Genomic DNA, 22,337 nt, shown 5'->3' on the forward strand with positions numbered 1-22,337 from the left:
TGGCTCTGTCTGCACCCGGATCACCTGAGGTCAGGAGTTCGAGACCAGCCTGACTAACATGGAGAAACCCCGTCTCTACTAAAAACACAAAATTAGCCGGGTGTGGTGGCGCATGCCTGTAATCCCAGCTACTTGGGAGGCCGAGGCAGGAGAATTGCTTGAACCCAGGAGGCGGAGGTTGTGGTGAGCCGAGATCATGCCGTTGCACTCCAGCCTGGGCAACAAGAGCAAAACTCCATCTCAAAATAAATAAATAAATAAAATAAAATAAAATTTAAAAAACAGACGACTGGCATACAATCCTGCTGGTTGCTGACTGATGATAATATTTGAGTCTGTGCAATATTTGAGTCTGTCACAAAAACTGAGCATCTATTCAAGGAAGGCACAGAGTTTAGTGCCTTTAGTAGAAGGTAGGTGATTAAAGACTGTTTGTTAAATTGAACAGAAAGCCTTTTCCCCCTTCTCTGTCTCTCAGAATCTTCTCATTCTTCAAGGCCTAGCCCCAATATTAATTTTTCTAGGAGAAGTCTTCTTCCAGCTTCAATCCATTGCTTCTTTCTTGGAGGTACAGCAATGCCTGGTTTATATCTCTAGAACAGCACTTTTGTGGTCTGACTTATATTGGAGTTGGTCTGTGCCATTGATCTGTGAATCCCTCATAGGCAGAGCCACCATATTCAGCTCTTTCAGTCTTGAGTGTTTAGGCAGCCCAGTGAAAATTTATTAAATGAATGTATACCCAACTCTAAATGACCCTTCAGACTCTGGCTTTCACCAGATCCTGTAAAAAGATGCAATAGCTTTCATCTCTGTTACCTGAAACTGGAAGTGCAATTTCAGAAATCAGTGCTAATTCAATTACATACATATATGTGTGTGTCTTTATGTATATATGTATATGTGAATACATGCATGTGCATGTATGTATACATATAAACATATATGTTAACATCACATATATTAATAACAGCTTTGTAGGCAGCACTGGGCCTAGTTAGATAGATGATTCAGGCCGGGTGCAATGGCTCATGCCTATAATCACAGCACTTTGGGAGGCTGAGGCGGGTGGATCACCTGAGGTCAGGAGTTCGTGACCAGCCTGACCAACATGGAGAAACCCCGTCTCTACTAAAAACACAAAATTAGCCGGGTGTGGTGGTGCATGCCTGTAATCCCAGCTACTTGGGAGGCCGAGGCAGGAGAATTGCTTGAACCCAGGAGGCAGAGGTTGTGATGAGCCGAGATCATGCCATTGCACTCCAGCCTGGGCAACAAGAGCAAAACTCCATCTCAAAATAAATAAATAAATAAAATAAAAAAAATTTTAAAAAACAGGCGATTGGCATACAATCCTGTTGGTTGCTGACTGATGATAATATTTGAGTCTGTGCAATACTGGGTTACAGCTGTGTGTGATGGAGTCTGCATATTGGTTCCATTGATGCAGTAGATAGTTCTCGGGTGGCCTCGTATCTGAAAATTTTAAATAAGTCCTGCTCCAGGGCTAATTTTTCTCCTTTCTTTCCAGGAAGGAGATGTAGGAGAGGGGATGACCCCCATAATGGCAGGAGAGCCTCATTGGCCTATGTGGATCCTGAGATGAACAAATAATGTGAGACATGGTAGTGGGAAGTAAAACATACCCAACTATGGCCAAACTTTGGTACGTTGTTAGGAAAGATCAATGCTTTTTTTTTTTTTTTTTTTTTTTTGAGACAGAGTCTCGCTCTATTGCCTAGGCTGGAGTGCAGTGGCTCCATCACCTCTCACTGCAACCTCCGCCTCCCAGATTCAAGTGATTCTCCTGTCTCAGCCTCCCGAGTAGCTGGGATTACAGGTGCCTGCCACCATGCCTGGCTAATTTTTGTAGTTTTAGTAGAGATGAGGTTTCACCATGATGGCCAGGCTGGTCTTGAACTGCTGGCCTCAAGTGATCCTCCCACCTCAGCCTCCTGAGTAGCTGCAACTACAGGTGCGCACCACCATGTTTGGCTAATTTTTTATTTTTTGGTAGAGATAGGGGTCTCATTATGTTGCCCAGGCTTGTCTTAAACTCCTGAACTCCCATCTTGGCTTCCCAAAGTGGTGGGATTACAGGCATGAGCCACTGCACCTGGCCCAAGTTAATATTTTTTGCCACAAAAGTAAAAATGTAATTTTATTATGTTGCTATGGTTTGAATGTTGGTGTTTCTCCAAAATTCATATGTTAGAACCTAATACCCAATGCTACAGTCTTAAGAGATGGGGTCTTTGGGGAAGTGATTAAGTCATGTGGGCTCTGCCCTCATGAATGTGATTAGTGCTCTTATAAAAGCAGCTGAGTCCAGGCACGGTGGCTCATGCCTATAATCCCAGCACTTTGGGAGGCCAAGGCAGGCGAATCACTGGAGGTCAGGAGTTCGAGACCAGCCTGGCCAACATTGTGAAACCCTGTCTCTACTAAAAATACAAAAAATTAGCCAAGTGTGGTGGCACACGCCTGTAGTCCCAGCTACTCAGGAGGCTGAGGCAGGAGAATCGCTTGAACCTGGGAAGTGGAGATTGCAATGAGCCAAGATGGCACCACTGCACTCCAGCCTGGACAACAGAGCAAGACTCTGTCTCAAAAAAAAAAAAAAAAGAAAAAGAAAGAAAAAGAAAAAGAAAGTGATTGGAGGAAGCTGCCCTCCACCTCCATCATGTGAAGATGCCACAAGAAGATGTCATCTTTGAAGTGGAGAGCCCTCATCAGACATCACATCTGCCGGCATCTTGATCTTGGCCTTCCCTGCCCTCCAAATGTGAGTAATAAATTCTGTTGTTAATAAATTACCCAGTCTAAGGTATTTTGTTATAGCAACCCAAATGGACTAAGTCAAATGCTATTCACAAACAATTGCAAAAGTTCAACAGCAATATCAATTGAGTCTAAAGTGGACTCTAAGTGACGTGGTCCATTATTGAATTTAATCCTACCAGTGTAGCAGGGTGAATCTACGTGTAAGTTCTTTCATAGATGATGCCCAAAGCCTGAATTTGAGGTCTTTTTCCATGTGAAGGCTAGATTAAATGACTCTCATCTCCTCCCCTAAACCATATTAGACTTGCCTAGCAACAAAGAGAGAACTTCATTAGGATGTGTTCAGTAATGGGAGCTGAGGGCGTCAGGTGAAGAGGCTCTCACTGATGGAATCAAATTGCTGGGAGCGGCTGGGTGCAGTGGCTCAGGCCTGTAATCCTAACACTTTGGGAGGCCAAGGCGGGTGGAGCACCTGAGGTCAGGAGTTCGAGACCAGCCTGACCAATATGGTGAAACCCTGTCTCTACTAAAAATACAAAAATTAGTCGGGCATGGTGGCGGGCGCCTGTAATCCCAGCTACTTGGGAGGCTGAGAAACGAGAATTCTTGAACGCAAGAGGTGGAGGTTGCGGTGAGCCGAGATCGCACCACTGCACTCCAGCCTGGATGACACAGTGAGACTCCATCTCAAAAACAAAAAACTGAAAAATGCAAATTGCCGGGAGGGTATCTCAAATGGCACATTGGGCAAAAAAGCATGGACAGTGTGACAGGAAACCTTGACCATTCAAATATGCAAATTGTGGGGATTGCGTGGGCTCCGATTGGTAGTACAAAGTAAAGAGAAAGTGTTTCAAATTCGGGCACAATTAGAAAAGCACAATTGGAAAAACAGGATTGTTCTTTTTTTTTGTTGTAAGTGAATTAAAAAGTTTATTAGCCATAGAAAAAAACTGACTCCTCTAAATCAATTATTGATAAATCCCCTGTAAAACAGCAAGCTTACAGAAAATTTCTCTCATGAACAGATAGTCACTATACTTTTGGTCCAAGAAATGATGGGTTTTTTCCTCCTTCTTCAGATGACAGATGGATGTAACTGAATCTACAAACGAGTGTACTTGCCCCAAATGTGCAACATAAATACAGAAGAGATGAACAGAAGGCTCATAACCAATACTGGAACAGGACCAACTTTGAGCCCAGGTGAATCTTCTGTGTAGAATCGCCACATCCGCCATGTGCCTGCCGAGGTCGTGCGGCCTGCGCTCCTTGTCCCACAGCTGGCATTTTTCCTCTGCCGGACAGTGGATCTTGCCGCCCGGGCGGCCACGGCTTTGCTGGGAGAGTGTCCTGAGGATCCCACATTAGTGCCACTGGGGGTCGGACCAGGCATGCTGGAGATGAGGGTGGCAAGGAGCTGACACTGACGGAAGGAAAGTTGCGGAGCCCCCGAAGGACCCGCAGCTGGCGAGACTGCCAGGAATGTTCTTAGAGAGTCATTTTGGCTTTCAGACCAAGTGAGTTCTTGGGCAGCCTCCTCTTGAGTTGGATGTTACGTACGGCAAATGGAATGTGCCATGGTTATAGGATAGGGTCAATGAGGGCAGTTTTCCAGCAAATCAAGTTCTTGTTTATGAACATTCTTCCTCCTTTGGATATGAAGTCATATGCTCTTCTGGGGGCCCTCTCTAAGTCATACCGGAAGAGGTGGAGACACATGGCAATCTTTGAGGTCAGGCAGATGGAGAAAAGCCCTAGGCAAGGTAGAATTTGTGCAACTGTAATCTTTGATAGCCTCACAACGAACTCTGATCCTGGTCTCAGACTGACCCATAATCCTAAACAAAGGGAGTAATCAAGGGGAGGGCAAGTTACGTTTATGTTGTAGACCAGGGGTCAGCAAACTCTTTTATAAAAGGCCAGAAATAATATTTTAGGCTTTGTGGGGCATATAGTCTTGATCACAGCTGCTCAACTTTGCTGTTGTAGTACAAAACCACCACAGGCAGTAAATAAATGAGTGAGTGTGGCTGTGTCCTAATAAAATCTTATTTGCAAAAACAGGTGGCAGCAGGCTGGGCATGGTGGCTTGTACCTGTAATCTCAGCACTTTAGGAGGCTGAGGGGGGTGGGTCGCTTGAGCCCAGGAGTTTGAGATGAGCCTGGACAACATGGCGAAATTCCGTCTCTACAAAAGAAAAAAAAGCAAAAATTAGCTGGGCATGGTGGTGCACTCCTGTAGTCCCAGCTACTCAGAAGGCTTAGATGGGAGGATCACTTCATCCCAGGATGTTGAAGCTGCAGTGAGCCAGTGATCATGCCACTGCACTCCAGCCTGGGCAACAGAGTGAGACCCTGTCTCGAAAACACAAACAAACAAACAAACAAACAAATGCAGATGGCAGCAGGTTTGGCCCACAGGTCATAGGTTGCTAAACCTTACTCTGTAATACCACAAGCAGAAAACTATGCATCTCCAAGAAATACCAAATCTGAAATAAGATGACAGAGCTTGCAACTCCATAAAAGGGAACCCCCAGATTAAGCAGTCTTAAATCTCAGATCTGACTGTGTGTGTATGGTGGCTCACACCTGTAATCCCAGCACTTTGAGAGGCTGAGGTGGGTGGATCACTTGAGCTCAGGAGTTCGAGACCAGCCTAGGTAACACGGAAAAACCCCGTCTCTACAAAAAATACAAAAATTAGCCACTGTGGTGGTGGGCACCTGTAGTCCCAGCTACTTGGGAGGCTGAAGTGGGAGGATTGCTTGAGCCCAGGAGGCAGAGGTTGTAGTCAGCTGAGATCGCACCACTGCACTCCAGCCTGGGCCACAGAGCAAGATCCTGTCTCAGAAAAAAAAAAAAAATCTCAGATCTATTAATTACAAGTTGTGAAACTTTGGAAAAAAGCCATAACTTCTCTCATGCTCAGGCTTTTCATTTGTAATATGGAGATTATAAGACCTACCCTGCCCACCCCAGAATGATGGTGAAGTGCAAATGGATGATCGTGCATCAACAGCAAGCAGCTCTCATTACTATTGTGGAACTGCAGAAACACCCTTATGAATTAAAGACTAAAGCTCTTCGTGGACAAGATGGTGCTTATTCACTATTGAATCAATAGTGCCTCCCACATATTAGCACTCAGAATAAATTTATTGACTTTATAAATGAAATACATATTTCCTTCTTTCAAATCAAGGTGCCATTATTTGAACAGACCAGAGCAGTAGCAGCTGATAGTGAAACAATTTGAAAAAAGGACATGGACCATTGAATTTTTGCAGTTTTAGCTATATTCAGGGAATGTTTCTGGACCAAGGTGCTTACACAACTTTGGGCATGCAAATATGAGCTCCCATCAGGACATTACATGCACGTTTCCAACTCCCTTCAGATGTACTGGAAACATTCCGTCATTGAGGGGGATTTTCCCTCGGGCCTTTATTTCTCATCAGTAATATCCTCATTGCAAAAGAATCCTCAGCCATTTGACTGACTACTCCTGGGGCTTGCTCCAACACTATGTCTTCCCATAGATGGACACGGCCATGTGTACAGACTCCCCAGACGCATCATGCTAGCTTGTTAAGGATTTGTCTGGTGTTTTACGGGGCATTATTGCCAAAATGAAGGTTAAAGATACCAGTGTAATGAATATTACTAATGCCAGCTGGGTGCAGTGGCTCATGCCTGTAATGCCAGCACTTTGGGAGGCCGAGGTGGGCGGATCACTTGAGGTCAGGAGTTTGAGACTAGCCTGGCCAACATGGTGAAACCCCGTCTCTACTTAAAAAAATATAAAAGTTAGCCGGGCATGGTGGCACATGCCTGTAATCCCAGCTACTCGGGAGGCTGAGGCACAAGAATCGCTTGAACCTGGGAGGTGGAGGTTGCAATGAGCTGAGATTGTGCCAATGCACTCCAGCCTAGGCAACAGGGGTGAGACTCTGTCTCAAAAAAAAAAAAAAAAAGCATGAATATTACTGATGCTAATAAAAGGAAAATGAAACAAAAACCTTGGCGATTGTTGTATATTAAGTCAAACCGAATAGCCCATTTGTCTGTCTATTTGGAGGCAGCAGGAAATAGTGGAAAGATCATGTGTGTTAGAGCCAGGCAGACCTGAGTTAAAGTCATTACTAGAGCTATGAAAGAGTTATGTGGTCTTGCACAATTTACTTAACCTTAATGTTATCATCTCAAGGTTGTTGTGAAACGAGCTACAACAGTGCTTCTGAAAACCACTCTTGGGCGAGAAAGGACAAATATTCTGATAGGTGGAGGTTGTTGTTGGCTGGGCAGTGTCCCCCAGAGGGGTCTACTACAGTGGCCTTTTCCCAGGGCTTTGCCTTCAACTTAGCACGTTTAGCAGCTATTATTACTATTATGGAACTGCAGAAACACCTTAGGAATTAAAGACTAAAGCTCTTCATGGAAGAGATATGGCTTATTCACTACTGAATCAGTGGCACTTGCCACATATTGGCTGAGACCACTCTTGGCTGAGAATAGATAAAAGGCACTCTTTTTCTTTTTCTTTTTTCTTTTTTGAGACAGAGTCTCTCTCTGTCACCCAGGCTGGAGTGCAGTGGCACCATCTTGGCTCACTGCAAGCTCCGCGGTTCACGCCATTCTCCTGCCTCAGCCTCCCAAGTAGCTGGGACTACAGGCGCCTGCCACCATGCCCTGCTAATTTTTTTGTGTTTTTGTAGAGACGGGTTTCACCGTGTTAGCCAGGATGGTCTCGGTCTCCTGACCTCGTGATCCACCCGCTTCGGCCTCCCAAAGTGCTGGGATTACAGGCGTGAGCCACTGCACCAGGCCCCTCTTTTTTTTTTTCTTTTTTTTTAAGACAGAGTCTCACTCTGTCACCCAGGCTGGCAGGCTGGAGTGCAGTGGTGTGATCTCAGCTCGCTGTAACTTCCACCTCCTGGGTTCAAGCAATTCTCCCAAGTAGCTGGGATTACAAGCATGCGTCTCCACAGCCAACTAATTTTTGTATTTTTGGTAGAGATGGAGTTTCACCATGATGGCCGGGCTGGTCTCGAACTCCTGGCCTCAAGTGATCCACCTGCCTCAGCCTCCGAAAGTGCTGGGATTACAGGTGTGAACCAACATGCCTGGCGATAAAAAGCACTCTTGATCGGGATATGGTATGGTGGGAAGGTTCCTGGTCAGTCTTGAAAGGAATGACCAAAAGACTAATGGGCCTGGGCCCATTGGCTCATGCCTGTAATCCCAGCACTTTGGGTGGCTGAGATGGCAGGATTGCTTGAGCCCAGGAGTTCAAAACCAGCCTGGGCAACATAGTGAAACCCCATTTCTACTAAAAAAGTAAAAATAAAAAAGATGAATGGGCCAGAAGAGAGGCTGTGTGTGACCATCCCAGGAAAAGGAGATAACTCTAATGACCCTATTTTTTTTTATTCCCTATTAACATGACCCCATACTAGCTTGTAAATAAGGAATTGTCTGCATCAAATGTAATGCAGTTGTTTTCGTTAGCAATTGGACAGTATGGTGCACTGGTCCAGAGGGTAAGCTTTAGAATTAGACAACCTAATTAGGCAGGTTAGGCAAGTGTTGGGCAAGTTAGTTAACTTCCCAGAGTCTCAGCTCCCTTCTTCCCAGGGATAATAATAGAATTCCTTCTCTGCTCACTTTGTCTTTTGCTTGCCTTGTGGCTTCTGCTTACTCAGAGGTTCTACCTGCTCCTCATGGCAGCTCACTCATGGCCTTCAGGGTCAATCACTGAGATCTCTGTTTGGTTAGAACCATTTCGGCCGGGCGTGATGGCTCATGCCTATAATCCCAGCACTTTGGGAGGCCGAGGCAGGCGGATCATGAGGTCATGAGATCGAGACCATCCTGGTCAACATGGTGAAACCCAGTCTCTACTAAAAATACAAGAAATTAGCCGGGCGTGGTGGTGCCTGTAGTCCCAGCTACTCAGGAGGCTGAGGCAGGAGAATGGTGTGAACCCAGGAGGCGGAGCTTGCAGTGAGCCGAGATTGTGCCACTGCACTCCAGCCTGGGCGACAGTGTGAGACTCTGTGTCAAAAAAAAAAAAAAGAAAAGTTTCTTTATTTTTTGAGGTGGAATCTTGCTCTGTCACCCAGGCTGGAGAGCAGTGGCGCAATCTCGATCTCAGCTCACTGCAACCTCCACCTCCCGGGTTCAAGCGATTCTCCTGCCCCAGCCTCTTGAGCAGCTGAGATTACAGGCATGTGCCACCAAGCCTAGCTAATGTTTGTATTTTTGGAGAGACGGGGTTCATCATGTTGGCCAGGCTCGTCTCAAACTCCTGACCTCAAGTAATCCACCCGCCTCAGCCTCCCAAAGTGCTGGGATTACAGGCATGAGTCGACATGCCCGGCCAGAACTGTTTCTTTCAGACCCCTCAGAAGCTGCTGGCCAGCCTCTGGTTGGTGGCCTTTGGTTCAGGTGTCCACCCCAGGTCTAATCAGCGTGGCCAGCAGGGAGACAGGATAGACAGGAGAACACAAAGGGCTGGCTGCTGAGTCAGGGACTGTGGACAGGGCCATTTCTCATAGGAGATTGTAGGTGTGGTGTGCACTACGATGGATGCCCAGGACACAGAGGTGAGACAGAGGCCTTTAACGCAAGGTAGACAGTGGTTCCTCCAATAAAAGAAATGCTCGTTGCCGGGTGCGGTGGCTCATGCCTGTTAATCCCAGCACTTTGGGAGGCTGAGGTGGGCGGATCATGGGGTCAGGAGATCGAGACCATCCTGGCTAACACGGTGAAACCCCGTCTCTACTGAAAATACAAAAATAATTAGCCGGGCATGGTGGCGGGCACCTGTAGTCCCAGCTGCTAGGGAGGCTGAGGCAGGAGAATGGCGTGAACCCGGGAGGTGGAGCTTGCAGTGAGCCGAGATCGCGCCACTGCACTCCAGCCTGGGCGACAGAGCGAGATTCCGTCTCAAAAAAAAAAAAAAAAAAAAAAAAAGAAAGGCTCGTAAAGAGCCTCACAAATTCAGAGAAAACATTGCTTTCTAGCTAAGGGGGTAAGGGAGAGGCTCCATGGAAGGTGGGGCCTCCAGAGTGTCTTCCCCCAACTACTCCAAGCCAATCAGGGCCTGTCCCCAGACTTGAAGCTGGGAGTCAGTCCTACCCAAACCTCATGACTGGGAAATTCAGGGAGTTTCTACAATCAGCCTCTCCCCTCCCTCTGCCACAGGCTTTGATTCAAAGATGGGGCCATATGACAAAAGTCAGGCCAGTCAGGACAAAGAGATTTCCCAGGAAGCAGAGGTTCTTTTCTCTGCTGCATTTGAACATGGAAGCGCATATCCTTAGAAGCCACGGGCAGTTACTTTGCAGGCACAAGGGGAGACTTCTGAGCATGGAGTCCTCACCAAGAAGGCAGAGCCTGGAGGGAAACAGAGAAAGAAGCAGAGACAGAGGCAGGAGAAACGGGGCCTGGACACATCATTCTGGGAAAGTACAGGGAGAAGAGGGCAACAGTGAAAGGTACAGTTTGATGGGGATGATGGAGCATGGATGTTAATATTGGGAAGGCAGGCCAGGCTTGGTGGCTTATGCCTGTGATCCCAGCACTTTGAGAGGCTGAGGCGGGTGGATCACTTAAGGCCAGGAGTTTAAGACCAGCCTGGCCACCATGGTGAAACCCCATCGCTACTAAAAATAACAAAAATTAGCCATGTATGGTGGTGCATGCCTGTAATCCCAGCTACTTGGGAGGCTGAGGCAGGAGAATTGCTTGAACCTGGGAGGCGGAGGTTGCAGTGAGCAAGAGATCACGCCACTGCACTCCAGCCTGGGTGACAGAGCGAGACTCCATCTAAAAAAAATATCTCTCTCTCTCTCTCTCTCTGTGTGTGTGTGTGTGTGTGTGTATGTGGAAGGAAGATTAGAAAGAAGACAAAATTTAAAAAAAGAAGGAAAAGAGGCTTTTTTTGTGTAGGGAACAGGAAGCTAATGAAAGTATTTAAGTACTGTGATATGAGCAGTGTAGTAGATAAATTAATCACCAATGTGTGTAAAATGATTAGAATGGAGAGGCCAGAGGTGAGAAGAACATCGAGAGCTTATCACAATAATCTGAAGACCTGACCCAGAGAAACTGCAGTGGGGCTGGAAAGAGAAGAAGGATGTGGAAAAATAAGACCACAGACTAAAGATTTTAGAGTAAGACTTTGTCATTTACTAAAGGTGGCAAGAAGGAAGGAGGGTGCAAGCCAGCCTGAAAGAGCACACTTTATTTATTTTTATTTTTGAGACGGGGGGGAGTCTCACGATATTGCCCAGGCTGGTCTCAAACTCCTGAGCTCAAGCAATCCTCCTGCCTCAGCCTCCCAAAATGTTGGGACTATAGGCATGAGCCACCATGCCTGGCCAGAGCACACTTTAAATTCTTGGATGATTCCTCTAGGCCAGTAGTCTATCACCATGAAAGACAGATGTAAAATATTAGGCAATTGGGCAGGGTGCCATGGCTCATGGGAGGCCGAGGCGAGCAGATCACCTGAGGTCAGGAGTTCGAAACCAGCCTGGCCAACATGGTGAAACCCCGTTTCTACTAAAAATACAAAAATTAGCCGGGTGTGGTGGTGCATGCCTGTAATCCCAGCTACTCAGGAGTCTGAGGCAGGAGAATCTCTTGAAGCTGGGAGGCGGAGGTTGCAGTGAGCCAAGATAGCGACAGTGCACTCCAGCCTGGTCGACAGAGTGAGACTCTGTCTCAAAACAAAACAAGACAAAACAAATGAACAAAAAAGATGAGGCAATTGATCAGAGAAAAATTTTCTTTAGGTACATTGTTGTAGTGCAAACAGATCATGGTGAAATTTTATAATATTGCATAATAGTCTGTGGTGTTGACATACAAGCAAAACGTCAGCAAACTACAGGGGCTGTTTATAAAGAATGCTAACAACCTACTTTTGAAAGGGGTGGCGCAAAACATATGTATCACTCTGTTGAGATTTTAACTTTTCCTCTAACTTGCTGTGTGACTCTGGGTAGGTCGCTTATGGTCTCTGAGCTCATTTTCTCAGCTGTAAAAAAGGGGGAGATAAAGCTTTCCCAGAGTTGTGGTCCTCACCTCATGATCTCACAGGAAAACTCCTTGCTAATTCCTAATAAATAAAAGGTAAATAATAAGTAGAAAAATGAATACATATATTTAAAAATTAGAAATAAAAGGTAAATATGTTTCAAACTTCCTTTCCTCTCTCCTTTCTTTTCTTCTTTCCTAAGTATGCTTTGCGTTTGCAGGCTGGCTTTCCACAGGTGGTTAGTGTTGTCACAGCTTGTTGATAGGTTTCACGTAGAAACCTATGGTTAAGTCACTCGTCTGGGTTGGGCGCAGTGCTTCACACCTGTAATCCCAGCACTTTGGGAGGCCGAAGAGGTAAGCTGAGGAGTTCAAGACCAGTCTGGGCAACATGGCAAAACCTCATCTCTACAAAAAATACAAAAATCAGCCAGGCGTGGTGGCATGTGCCTGTGGTCCCAGCTACTTGAGAAGCTGAGGTGGGAGGATCACCTGAGCCTGTGAGGCAGAGGTTGCAGTGAGCCGAGATCGCACCACTGGGATTCAACCTGGGTGACAGAGTGAGACCGCATCTCAAAAAAAAAAAAAAAAAAAAAAGTCAGTCTTCCAGGTTCTATCTAGTACAATACCTAGGTTCTCTGATTCTAGGTTCGTCTGCATTACAGAACCAGGATGGCCTTTCTTGGTCCTGTATCTATGATGGGGGAATAAATAAAACACAGTATTTTATTATGGTGATTTGCTTAAGGAGCTAAAAACTACCCATGATTTATAGCAGTGGGGGGTAGGGCAGTGCTCCTAAGTGAGGGAACTGTGGGTGTGGCCAGTGATGACTGACAGGTCTAGAGCAGGGGGATGGTAGGGATGGCTAAAATGCAAGGGAAAGCAATGAGGGCCACAGAAGAAGCATATATGATGTACCATGGCAGGCAAGGGGGCACTATTGTGGATCTAGTGTGTCCTCAGCTCCTAACTTCCCCTCCACTACCACTTATGGAATGCTAAAGACATGTACCATTTCATGCAATTCTTGAAATAACCCTATGAGTAGGTAGAGTATTATGATGTTCATTTGACAGATGAGGAGACTGGAGCTTAGGTCACTTGTCCAAGGTCACAAAGACAATTTTGTGAGTGACAGAGCAAGGACTTGAACCCAGGTTTCATTGTCTCCAGAGCCCATGGTTTTGTTTTGTTTTGTTTTGTTTTTTTCGTTTGCTTGTTTGTTTGAGACGGAGTCTCACTCTGTTGCCCAGGCTGGAGTTCAGTGGCACAATCTTGGCTCAATGCAACCTCTGCCTCTCAGGTTCAAGTGATTTTTTGGCCTCAGTCTCTGGAGTAGCTGGGATTACAGGTGCCCACCACCACGTCTGCCTAATTTTTGTCTTTTTAGTAGAGACGGGGTTTCATCATGTTGGCCAGGCTGGTCTCGAACTCCTGACCTCAAGTGATCCACCTGCCTTGGCCTCCCAAAGTGCTAGGATTACAGGCGTGAGCCACCATGCCAGGCCTGGAGCCCATGGTTTTAACTATTGTTCTGTACTGCCCACGCTGGAATTTCTGGGGAAGCCCTCTCTTATCTCTTCTTTTACAGGCACATGATTTATAGCAACCATCCGGAATAGGATGGAGTGAAAAAGGGGACTTGGGAACTATTGTCTCTCCAAGATTACTCAGTTCTTTGATTTCTCCCCTGGGAGCCACGCTGCCTGTCAGCTAGAAGGTACTGGAAGAAATTAGATTGCTCTAGGGTGTTCACTTGTACGCAATTTATTATTTCTAAAGATAAGGCCTAAAGAGACATCTACATCGCATTAGTTTTTTTTTTTTCCCAGTGAATGAAAGCGGAACGGCATCTGTTTAGTATTTGAGACATGCACCTGGCGCACTTTGATTAAAAGAGAAAAATAAATACTAAAACATAGTAATCCAAAGAATTACCCCCTTTGTGGCTGGCTTACCCACTGCTTTGAGTATGGGACTCAAAGGGGGTAATTTAAATCTGGGGCTGCCAGAAAAGGATGTACTTGTTCTTTATTAATCAGGAAGACTAAAGATCTCCCTGGGAGAGGGCTTGGATTCTGGCTTATGGTCTAACCCTAGGTCCAGATCTGAAGCTTGGAAAAAGCGCTGAGAATCTGTTAGGGGGTGGGAAAGAAGGAGACATCATCTCATTCAACACCTTCCTCTAATTGTGAAATACATTAAAGCCCAGGGCACTGGATACCTGCCAATTCCCCCCCACTCCCCGTCACCCAACCTGCTCTCCACCCTTTCCATCCTGTCCTGTGTCCTGGGAGGGTGACCCGTATGGCCTGCATCAAGGAGTTCCCTTACCCTCTGGCTTCCGGTTTGGTGAGGCCAAAGGAAAGCACGCACCGGAGATCAAAGGGCAGGAGGAGAGCGAGATGCGAGTATTATTTCCTCAACCGCCTCCCTGCAAGGGCACCCTGGATGAGCTGCATCCCTCCTCTGAAGGCCACGGCCCTTGTCAGGTGGCCTTCTCCATGCAGCTGCCATCTCTGGTCCAAGGAATTGCTTCTCCCTCGCTCTTTCAAGGCTGAGGGGGAGCAAGGGCTCCTTGTGGTTACTAGGTACTGCCCTGTCCATTTTGTGCATACATCTTTGTAAATAGCCCCATTATTACACACTAATCAAATTGCCCAATTTGAATGTGCCATCTGTTTCCTGCTGGGACCCTGATGAATATACCCAGAGGGGTTTAATGACTTGCCCAAGGTCTCAGAAGGATTTGATTATACACCAGTGTGTACTAATAAGAAGAAATAAAACTGACATAGTATTTTACAGTTAACAAGGCACTTTAATAACTATAATATCAGGATGCAGGAAAGGTATTAAGCTTTCCACTTAGAGACGAGGAAATTGAATCTTAGAGAAGAGTGGGATTAGCCACAGCTGGTGAGCATCAGCACCATCCTCAGACCCAGTTCCTGGGCTCTGCCTATCATGCTACAGCCCAACCTTCAGGGCAGATAGAATACTAATTCTAATCCCGTGGATAAGAATACTGATTCTTCATTAGTATGACTCCACACCTTGAGCACCAGGAAAACAAATATAGCCAGAGTTCCATCCTCCAGGCCCAGAGCTAATGACGCTACACACGCAATCCAACAACGCTGCGAGGCAAGTGGTATCATCCTCTTTTACAGATGAGGAAAGTAAGGTTCAGAAGGCGAAATATCTCACTGAAAGTCACACAGCTGGGAAGTAGCTGGACTGTGAACCCAGGCCAGCCGGCCTGCTCTTTCTCCTCCCCCACACTGCCTTGAGTGCAGAGATATGGATCTCTGAAGGCACTGCAGGCTGCAGGCCCGACACATCCGCTGTTCTTTCTCCCATCAAACCAGTCCCAACTTGGCTTTCAAACTAACTCTGGGACCTCGGCCCAGCTTTCCTGTTGGGCAGCCAAGGAGGCTTTTGCAGATAAAACATGATAGAAAATGGAGCAGAACTGATTAAGACTAACAGATAACAAGGCAAGGCATGCAGGCCCTTTGTCTGAGAAAGCCTGAGAAAAATGCAGCTGGGTCAGGGCTGCCTCTGTTGCTACTACTAAGGAGATAGGGGTGCCAGAGGGTATTCTTCAGCTTTGACAAGCATCCCAATCTGCAAGGCTGAAGGGGCCATCTGTCTACCAACTTAGAGGTTAAAAAAAAAAAAAAAGGAGTTATGGCTCACACTGTAATCCCAGCACTTTGGGAGGCCGAGGCGGGCGGATCACTTGAGGTCAGGAGTTCGAGATCAGCCTGGCCAACATGGTGAAACCCCATCTCTACTAAAAATACAAAAATTAGCCGGGTGTGGTGGTGTGCGCCTGTAATCCCAGCTACCCAGGAGGCTGAGGTAGGAGAACTGCTTGAACCCGGGAGGCAGAGGTTGCAGTGAGCCGAGATCATGCCACTGCACTCCAGCCTGGGCAACAAAGCGAGACTCTGTCTCAAAAAAAAAGACCCTGGGCCATTTGCTATCATAACATAAAAGCAGTCAGGGGCCATTGTTGGCTGAGTACTGACCTGGGTCACCTACTCTCTGCATGGCTTTAAGGACTCACCTCTCCAGTTTGGGCCTTGGTTTCCTTGTCTGAGATATGGAGGAGATGGGTGAATCTTTGCTACTTCTCTTTGCAATCTGTACTTTATGAGTTTAGGAATCTTGAGAAGTTTGTGAGCCTTCCAAGACTTCCCCCTCCTCTCCTGTTAGCAGGATATTGGAGTTATATTGTCGAGGGGTTTACGTCACTCGATTCACATTTTCCTTTTTTTTGGGACAGAGTCTTTCTCTGTCACCCAGGATGCAGTGCAATGGCACGATCTTGGCTCACTGCAACCTTCGCCTCCTGGACTCAAGTGATTCCCATGCTTCAGCCTCCTAAGCAGCTAGGACTACAGGTGCAGGCCATCATGGCCAGCTAATTTTTTCTATTTTTAGTACAGGTGGAGTTTCACCATGTTGGGACAGGCTGGTCTTGAACTCCTGGCCTCAAGTGATCCGCTAGCCTTGGCCTCCCAAAGTGCTGGGATTACAGGCATGAGTCACTGCGCCTGGCTCAGATTCACATTTTCTTCCCTGTTTATTCACATTTGTGAACAGCTGGCCAAAATCAGGCGGTGGCTTGGAGTTGCAGAGGGGGCAGGATTGGACCCAGGACCTTGTCTGTAAAGCACTTCAGCCAGCCTCCAGTCCTTGAGTGTTGCTTTGCTATCTTGTGAAGCATTACATGTGAAAAGCCTATCCACCCTGCTACCCGCCCCAGACCCTTTACTGGCCAGAGGAATGTGATGCTCCGATTGGCCAACCCTGAGTCACATGCCCACTCTTGGAGCGGAAAGTGAAGTGAACTCCAGGAAATGAATTTCTTTGAGGAGCAGAGCCTGAAAAGGGGGTGTAGCTGGTCCCCTGATAATAAGCCGGGGATGAAGACACCAGAAAGAAGGGTAAATGGATGCCAGGTGGTAAAACCACACATGCCCACCCTTCTGGTTGCTAAGCAACATTTTGTTTTTCTGCTCTGGTTCCTCTTCTGTTCTGCAAAGCTCGCCTAGCACAAGGGCTGACCATTCTGGAGTTGGAAGAGGGCCAAACCCAGGGGCCTTGAGTGAAGTGTAAAGAGATCTGGGCTGGAGATTTGGGTTTTAGTCCTGATATTGCCACGTACTTTCTTCCCTCCCTGAGTCTCAGTTTTTTCTTCAGCTGTAAGACGAGGAGACTGAATAGAATCTCTGTGGGGTCCTTGCAACTTACTAGGCTGGGTTCTGGGCAATGTCACAGGCAGTGGGGGCCTCCTGTGCCTCTCATATTATATCTTAGAAGTGAAGGCAGCTTTCTCTGAACATGGGCAATCCCTGCCATGGAACGTGGCTTGCTAGAAAGTGCCTCAATCTTGGCATTAGATGATTTGTTTTGGTTTCTGATCTTAATTTTGTGTTTTTTGTTTGTTTGTTTGTTTGTTTTTGAGACTGAGTCTCGCTCATCACCCAGGCTGGAGTGTGGTGGCACGATCTCGGCTCACTGCAACCTCTGCCTCCCGGGCTCAAGCAATTCTCCTGCCTCAGCCTCCTGAGTAGCTGAGACTACAGGTGCATACCACCATGCCCAGCTAAGTTTTGTTTTTAGTAGAGACGGGGTTTCACCATGTCGGCTACGCTGGTCTTGAACTCCTGACCTCAGATGATCCACCCACCTTGGCCTCCCAAAGTGATGGGATTACAGGTGTAAGCCACTGCACCCAGCCCCTGTCCTTAATTTCTGACTCCTCCTAATACCTGTGCAACCAAGGCAAATTACTTAACCTCTCTGAACCTTCTCATATAAAGTAGAGTTAAGGATAATCCCTCAAAAATTGTTGAGAGAATCAAATGAGACAATAGATGTGAAAGTGCTTTGTAAGCCCCAAAGTGCTGTGCAGATGGAGGGCCCATCCACCCGGGGTCCCTGTCTCCCAGGCCATTGTGGTTCTGGGACTTGGTGCTCCTGAGAAAAGGCTAGTGCCCACATTCAATGAGCATGAGTCATTCCACAGTGCATGTCTTTTAGTTGTATTTATTCTAAACCTTGTGTTTCTGCGTGTAAGTGCCACATCAGGGGGTGACCTGAAGCAACTGTGAGGATGGGTGAAAAACAAAGGTCACTGATTATTCCAAATTTTCCACAATCTATCCTGGAGTCTTGGTCTGGGGGCCCAGGACCCAGCAGCTGGCAGTGAGGGAGCAGGAAGCCAGGCCCTGCCCTTCTTTTCTGAGCATTCTGTCCCTCCGAGCAAGCCTTTGGACAGAAGCCTCCCTCTGACCTGTCTAGTGGGGCTGGGATAGCTGCATCCACTCTGATACCTCACAGTCATCTCAAAGTAACATGTATGTTTTAGGAAGCTGGGGAGGGAGGATCACTTGAAGCTAGACGTTCAAGACCAGCCTGGGCAACAAAGTGAGACCCTGACTCCACTAAAAATTTAAAAATTAGCTAGGTGTGGTTGTGTGCACCTGTAGTCCAAGCTACTCAGGAAGCTGAGGTGGGAGGATTGCTTGAGCCCAGGAGTTTGAGACTGCAGTGAGCTATGATCACACCACTGTACTCCAGCCTAGGTGATAGAGTAAGATCCTATATCTAAGAAAAAAAAAATTAACACCTTCAAAATAGATCTCTTGATCTTGGTCCTCACCTCCAAGATCAGTTTTCACCCAGTTTTGTAAATGTCACCTACAGCCGTTCAGTCTCTCATGCCAGGTACCTGTGACCCTGAACATCTCTCTCTTTTATCCTGCCACAATCCATCATTAAATCCTAACTATTGGCCGGGCGCGGTGGCTCACACCTGTAATCCCAGCACTTTGGGAGGCTGAGGCGGGCAGATCACAAGGTCAGGAGATCGAGACCATCCTGGCTAACATGGTGAAACCCTGTCTCTATAAAAATACAAAAAATTAGCTGGGCGTGGTGGCGGGTGCCTGTAGTCCCAGCTACTCCGGAGGCTGAGGCAGGAGAATGGCATGAACCAGGGAGGCAGAGGTTGCAGTGAGCCGAGATCGCGCCACTGCACTCCAGCTGGGGGATAGAGCGAGACTCCGTCTCAAAAACAAAAAACAAACAAACAAAAAACCTAACTCTTCCCCCTCTAAAGCATACCTCAATTCCACTCATTTTTTCCCATTCCCATTACTACTACCCCTGTCTGAGACACTGCCATTTCTTACCTAACTAGTAACTTGTAGCTAGTTTTTCCATTTGGGGTCCTGTTCCATTCCCCCAAGAGGAAATCTGCGGTTAAAAACACTAGTAAGAAGGGTAAATGGATGCCAGGTGGCAAAACCACACTTCCCCACCCTTCTGGTTGCTAAGCAACATTTTGCCTTTCAGTTCTAGCTAGTCTTCTGTTCCTCAAAGCTCTTCTAGTACAAGGGCTGACCTTTCTGTAGTTGGAAGAGGGCCGAACCTAGGAGACCTTGAGTGAAGTAGAAAGAGAGCTAGGATGGAGATTTGGGTTTTATTCTTGGTTTCCCAAATGTAAATCTGATGGCATTACAGTCCCTCTTACAAGTCTTCAAAGACTGATACATTTGGAATGACACCCAAGGTCCCCAGTGTGGCCTGCAGAACCCTGCAGGGTCTGGCTCTGCCCACCTCTTCAGGCCCCGCCTCCTCTTACTGCATACTCCCCATTTTTCATTTTTCCTGACACTCCAGCCACTGGCCTTTTTTTTTTTTTTTTTTTTTTTGAGATGGAGTCTCGCTCTGTCGCCCAGTCTGGAGCGCAGTGGCGCGATCTCAGCTCACTGCAACCTCTGCCTCCTGGGTTCAAGCAATTCTTCTGCCTCAGCCTCCTGAGTAGCTGGGATTATAGGTGCATGCCACCATGCCCGGCTAATTTTTGTATTTTTAGCAGAGACAGGGTTTCATCATGTTGGCCAGGATGGTCTCGATGTCCTGACCTCGTGATCCATCTGCCTCGGCCTCCCAAAGTGCTGAGATTACAGGCATGAGCCACCACGCCCGGCCTGCCACTGGCCTTTGTCCATTTCATGAAGAGGCCACATTCCTGCACATCCCAACATCCCACAGTGCTTTCCGCTACTGGGTCTGCTCTTCCTCCTTTTTGCACATAGCTGCTTCTACTTCTCTTTCAGATCTCAGCTGAAAAAGCTCAGGTTATCAGAGTCCTTCCCCAATCATACTAGCCAAGTAGTTCTCCTGCCCTTCCCCACCTCTGTCCAGGTACTCTCTTTTGGCAGTCTTTGTTTTCTTCATAACCCTTACCACAATTCATATTTATCATTGTGTTCATTTAGTTGCTTATTGCCTAGCTCCACTAAGTGCTCAATAAATATCTCTCTTTTTTTTTCCTTTTTCTTTTTGGCTGGGTGTGGTGGCTCACACCTGTAATCCCAGCACTTTGAGAGGCTGAGGCAGGGGGATCACTTGAGGCCAGGAGAAGTCAGGAGTTTGAGACCAGCCTGGGTGACATAGCAAGACCTCATCTCTACTAAAGATATAGATATAGATATATATAGATATATATCTATATCTGTATATATATACACATACATATATATACACACACACACACACACACACACACATATATATATATTTTTAGAGACAGGGTCTCACTCTGTCACCCAGGCTGGAGTGCAGTGTTATAATCACAGCTTGCTGTAGGCTCGACCTCCTGGGCTCAAGTGATCCTCCTACCTCTGCCTCCTGAGTAGCTGGGACCCCAGGTGTGCACTACCATGCCTGGCTAATTTTTTTTTTTTTTTTTTTTTTTTTTTTTTTTACACAGAGCCTTGCTCTGTCACCCAGGCTGGAGTGCAGTGGCACGGCCTTGGCTCACTGCAACCTCCACCTCCCAGGCTCAAGCAATTCTTCTGCCTCAGCCTCCCAAGTAGCTGGCACCTGCCACTGCCACTGCACCTGGCTAATTTTTGTATTTTTATTAGAGACAGGGTTTCACCATGTTGGCCAGGCTGGTCTCAAACTCCTGACCTCAGGTGATCTGCCTGCCTCGGCCTCCCAAAGTGCTGGGATTACAGATGTGAGCCACTGCGCCCGGCCTTTTTTTTTTTTTTTTTGTAGAGATGGAGTCTGTAAATATTTATTGAATGACAGAGCAAACAACAAAAATTAAAGACTCTGCTTCTGTGTCTTCTTTGGAAGATTTTCCTCAAAGATGCTACACTGTGAACCACTAATTCTGAGCACCCCATGGGACCAGGAATAAAGAGAGATGCTGGCACAAGAAATGGTAACTGGCCTAGCTCCCCTCTCTAGCCCTAAGAGTACCCACCCAGTGCTGAAGGGGCTTGTGATGCCTTCTCTCCCTTCTCTCTGCAGTGGGATAAAGTGCCTGGCTGTATATCAAGTTAGTAGGCTGGCCTATCTCCCTCTGTTGCCCAGGCTGCAGTGTAGTAGCATGATCTCTGCTCGCTGCAGCCTTGACCTCTCAGGTTCAAGTGATCCTCCTGCCTCAGCATCCCCAAGTAGCTGGGACTACAGGCATGCACCACCATGCCAGGTTAGGTTTTTTTTTTAATTTTTTGTAGACATGAGGTTTCACCATGTTGCCCAGGCTGGTCTCAAACTCCTGGGCTCAAGCGATTCGCCTGCCATGGCCTCCCAAACTGCTAGGATTATAGGCGTGAGCTACTGAGCCCAGACTCCCTGTCTGCTCTGTTGACCCTGACCGTGGCCTTCCCTCCCACACATCCACAGGTGCAAGTGCCTGGATCCTCAAGCCCTTCTGAAATGGCTTTCAGGCTGGGTGCAGTGGCTTGTGCCTGTAATCATAGCTACTTCAGGAGGCTGAGGTGGGAGGATCACTTGAGCCCAGGAGTTTGAGGCTGTAGTGAGCCGTGATCATGCCACTGCACTCCAGCCTGGGCAAGAGAGAGAGAGAGAGAGAGAGAGAGAGAGACCTTGTCTCTAATAATAAATAAATGAATGAATAAATAAATAAATACATACATAAAATGGCTTTTAGGAAAGGATCCCATACATTTTGGCACACTGATGAATAAGAACAGGCTGTATATGCCGGGTGCGGTGGCTCACGCCTGTACTCCCAGCACTTTGCGAGGCTGAGGCAGGTGTATCACTTGAGGTCAGGGGTTTGAGAGCAGCCTGGCCAACATGGTGAAACCCCGTCTCTACTAAAAACACAAAAATTAGCCAGGTGTGGTGGCACACCTGTGGTCCTAGCTACTCAGTAGGCTGAGGTGGGAGAATCCCTTGAACCCAGGAGGCAGAGTTTGCAATAAGTCGAGATCGCACCACTGTACTCCAGCCTGGGTGACAGGTCAAGACTCTGTCTCAAAAAAAAAAAAAAAAAAAAAGAAAAGAAAAACAATGGACTCAATATGTTTCATAACAAACTAAAATAATAAGCTAGGATACTTGAGGTGACAAAGGAGTTTTGTGACACTTCCTACAGGACTGACTATGTAACTTACAGGGCCTGGAACAAAATGAAAATATAGACCCCGTGT

At 47.0% G+C, this 22,337-nt stretch overlaps 1 protein-coding gene across 1 annotated transcript; it reads right to left on the reverse strand.

The window, feature by feature from the left end:
• Positions 1-3,616: 3,616 nt before the first annotated feature.
• Positions 3,617-4,271, reverse strand: LOC107967332 (protein transport protein Sec61 subunit beta-like). The gene has a single exon (XM_054661725.2). The coding sequence runs from the start codon at positions 4,178-4,180 to the stop codon at positions 3,890-3,892; it is 291 nt and encodes a 96-aa protein (XP_054517700.1). The 5' UTR covers positions 4,181-4,271; the 3' UTR covers positions 3,617-3,889.
• Between the last annotated feature and the right edge of the window lie 18,066 nt (positions 4,272-22,337).

The sequence above is a fragment of the Pan troglodytes genome, chromosome 9 (genome assembly GCF_028858775.2).
Source record: "Pan troglodytes isolate AG18354 chromosome 9, NHGRI_mPanTro3-v2.0_pri, whole genome shotgun sequence".
Taxonomy (NCBI): domain Eukaryota; kingdom Metazoa; phylum Chordata; class Mammalia; order Primates; family Hominidae; genus Pan; species Pan troglodytes.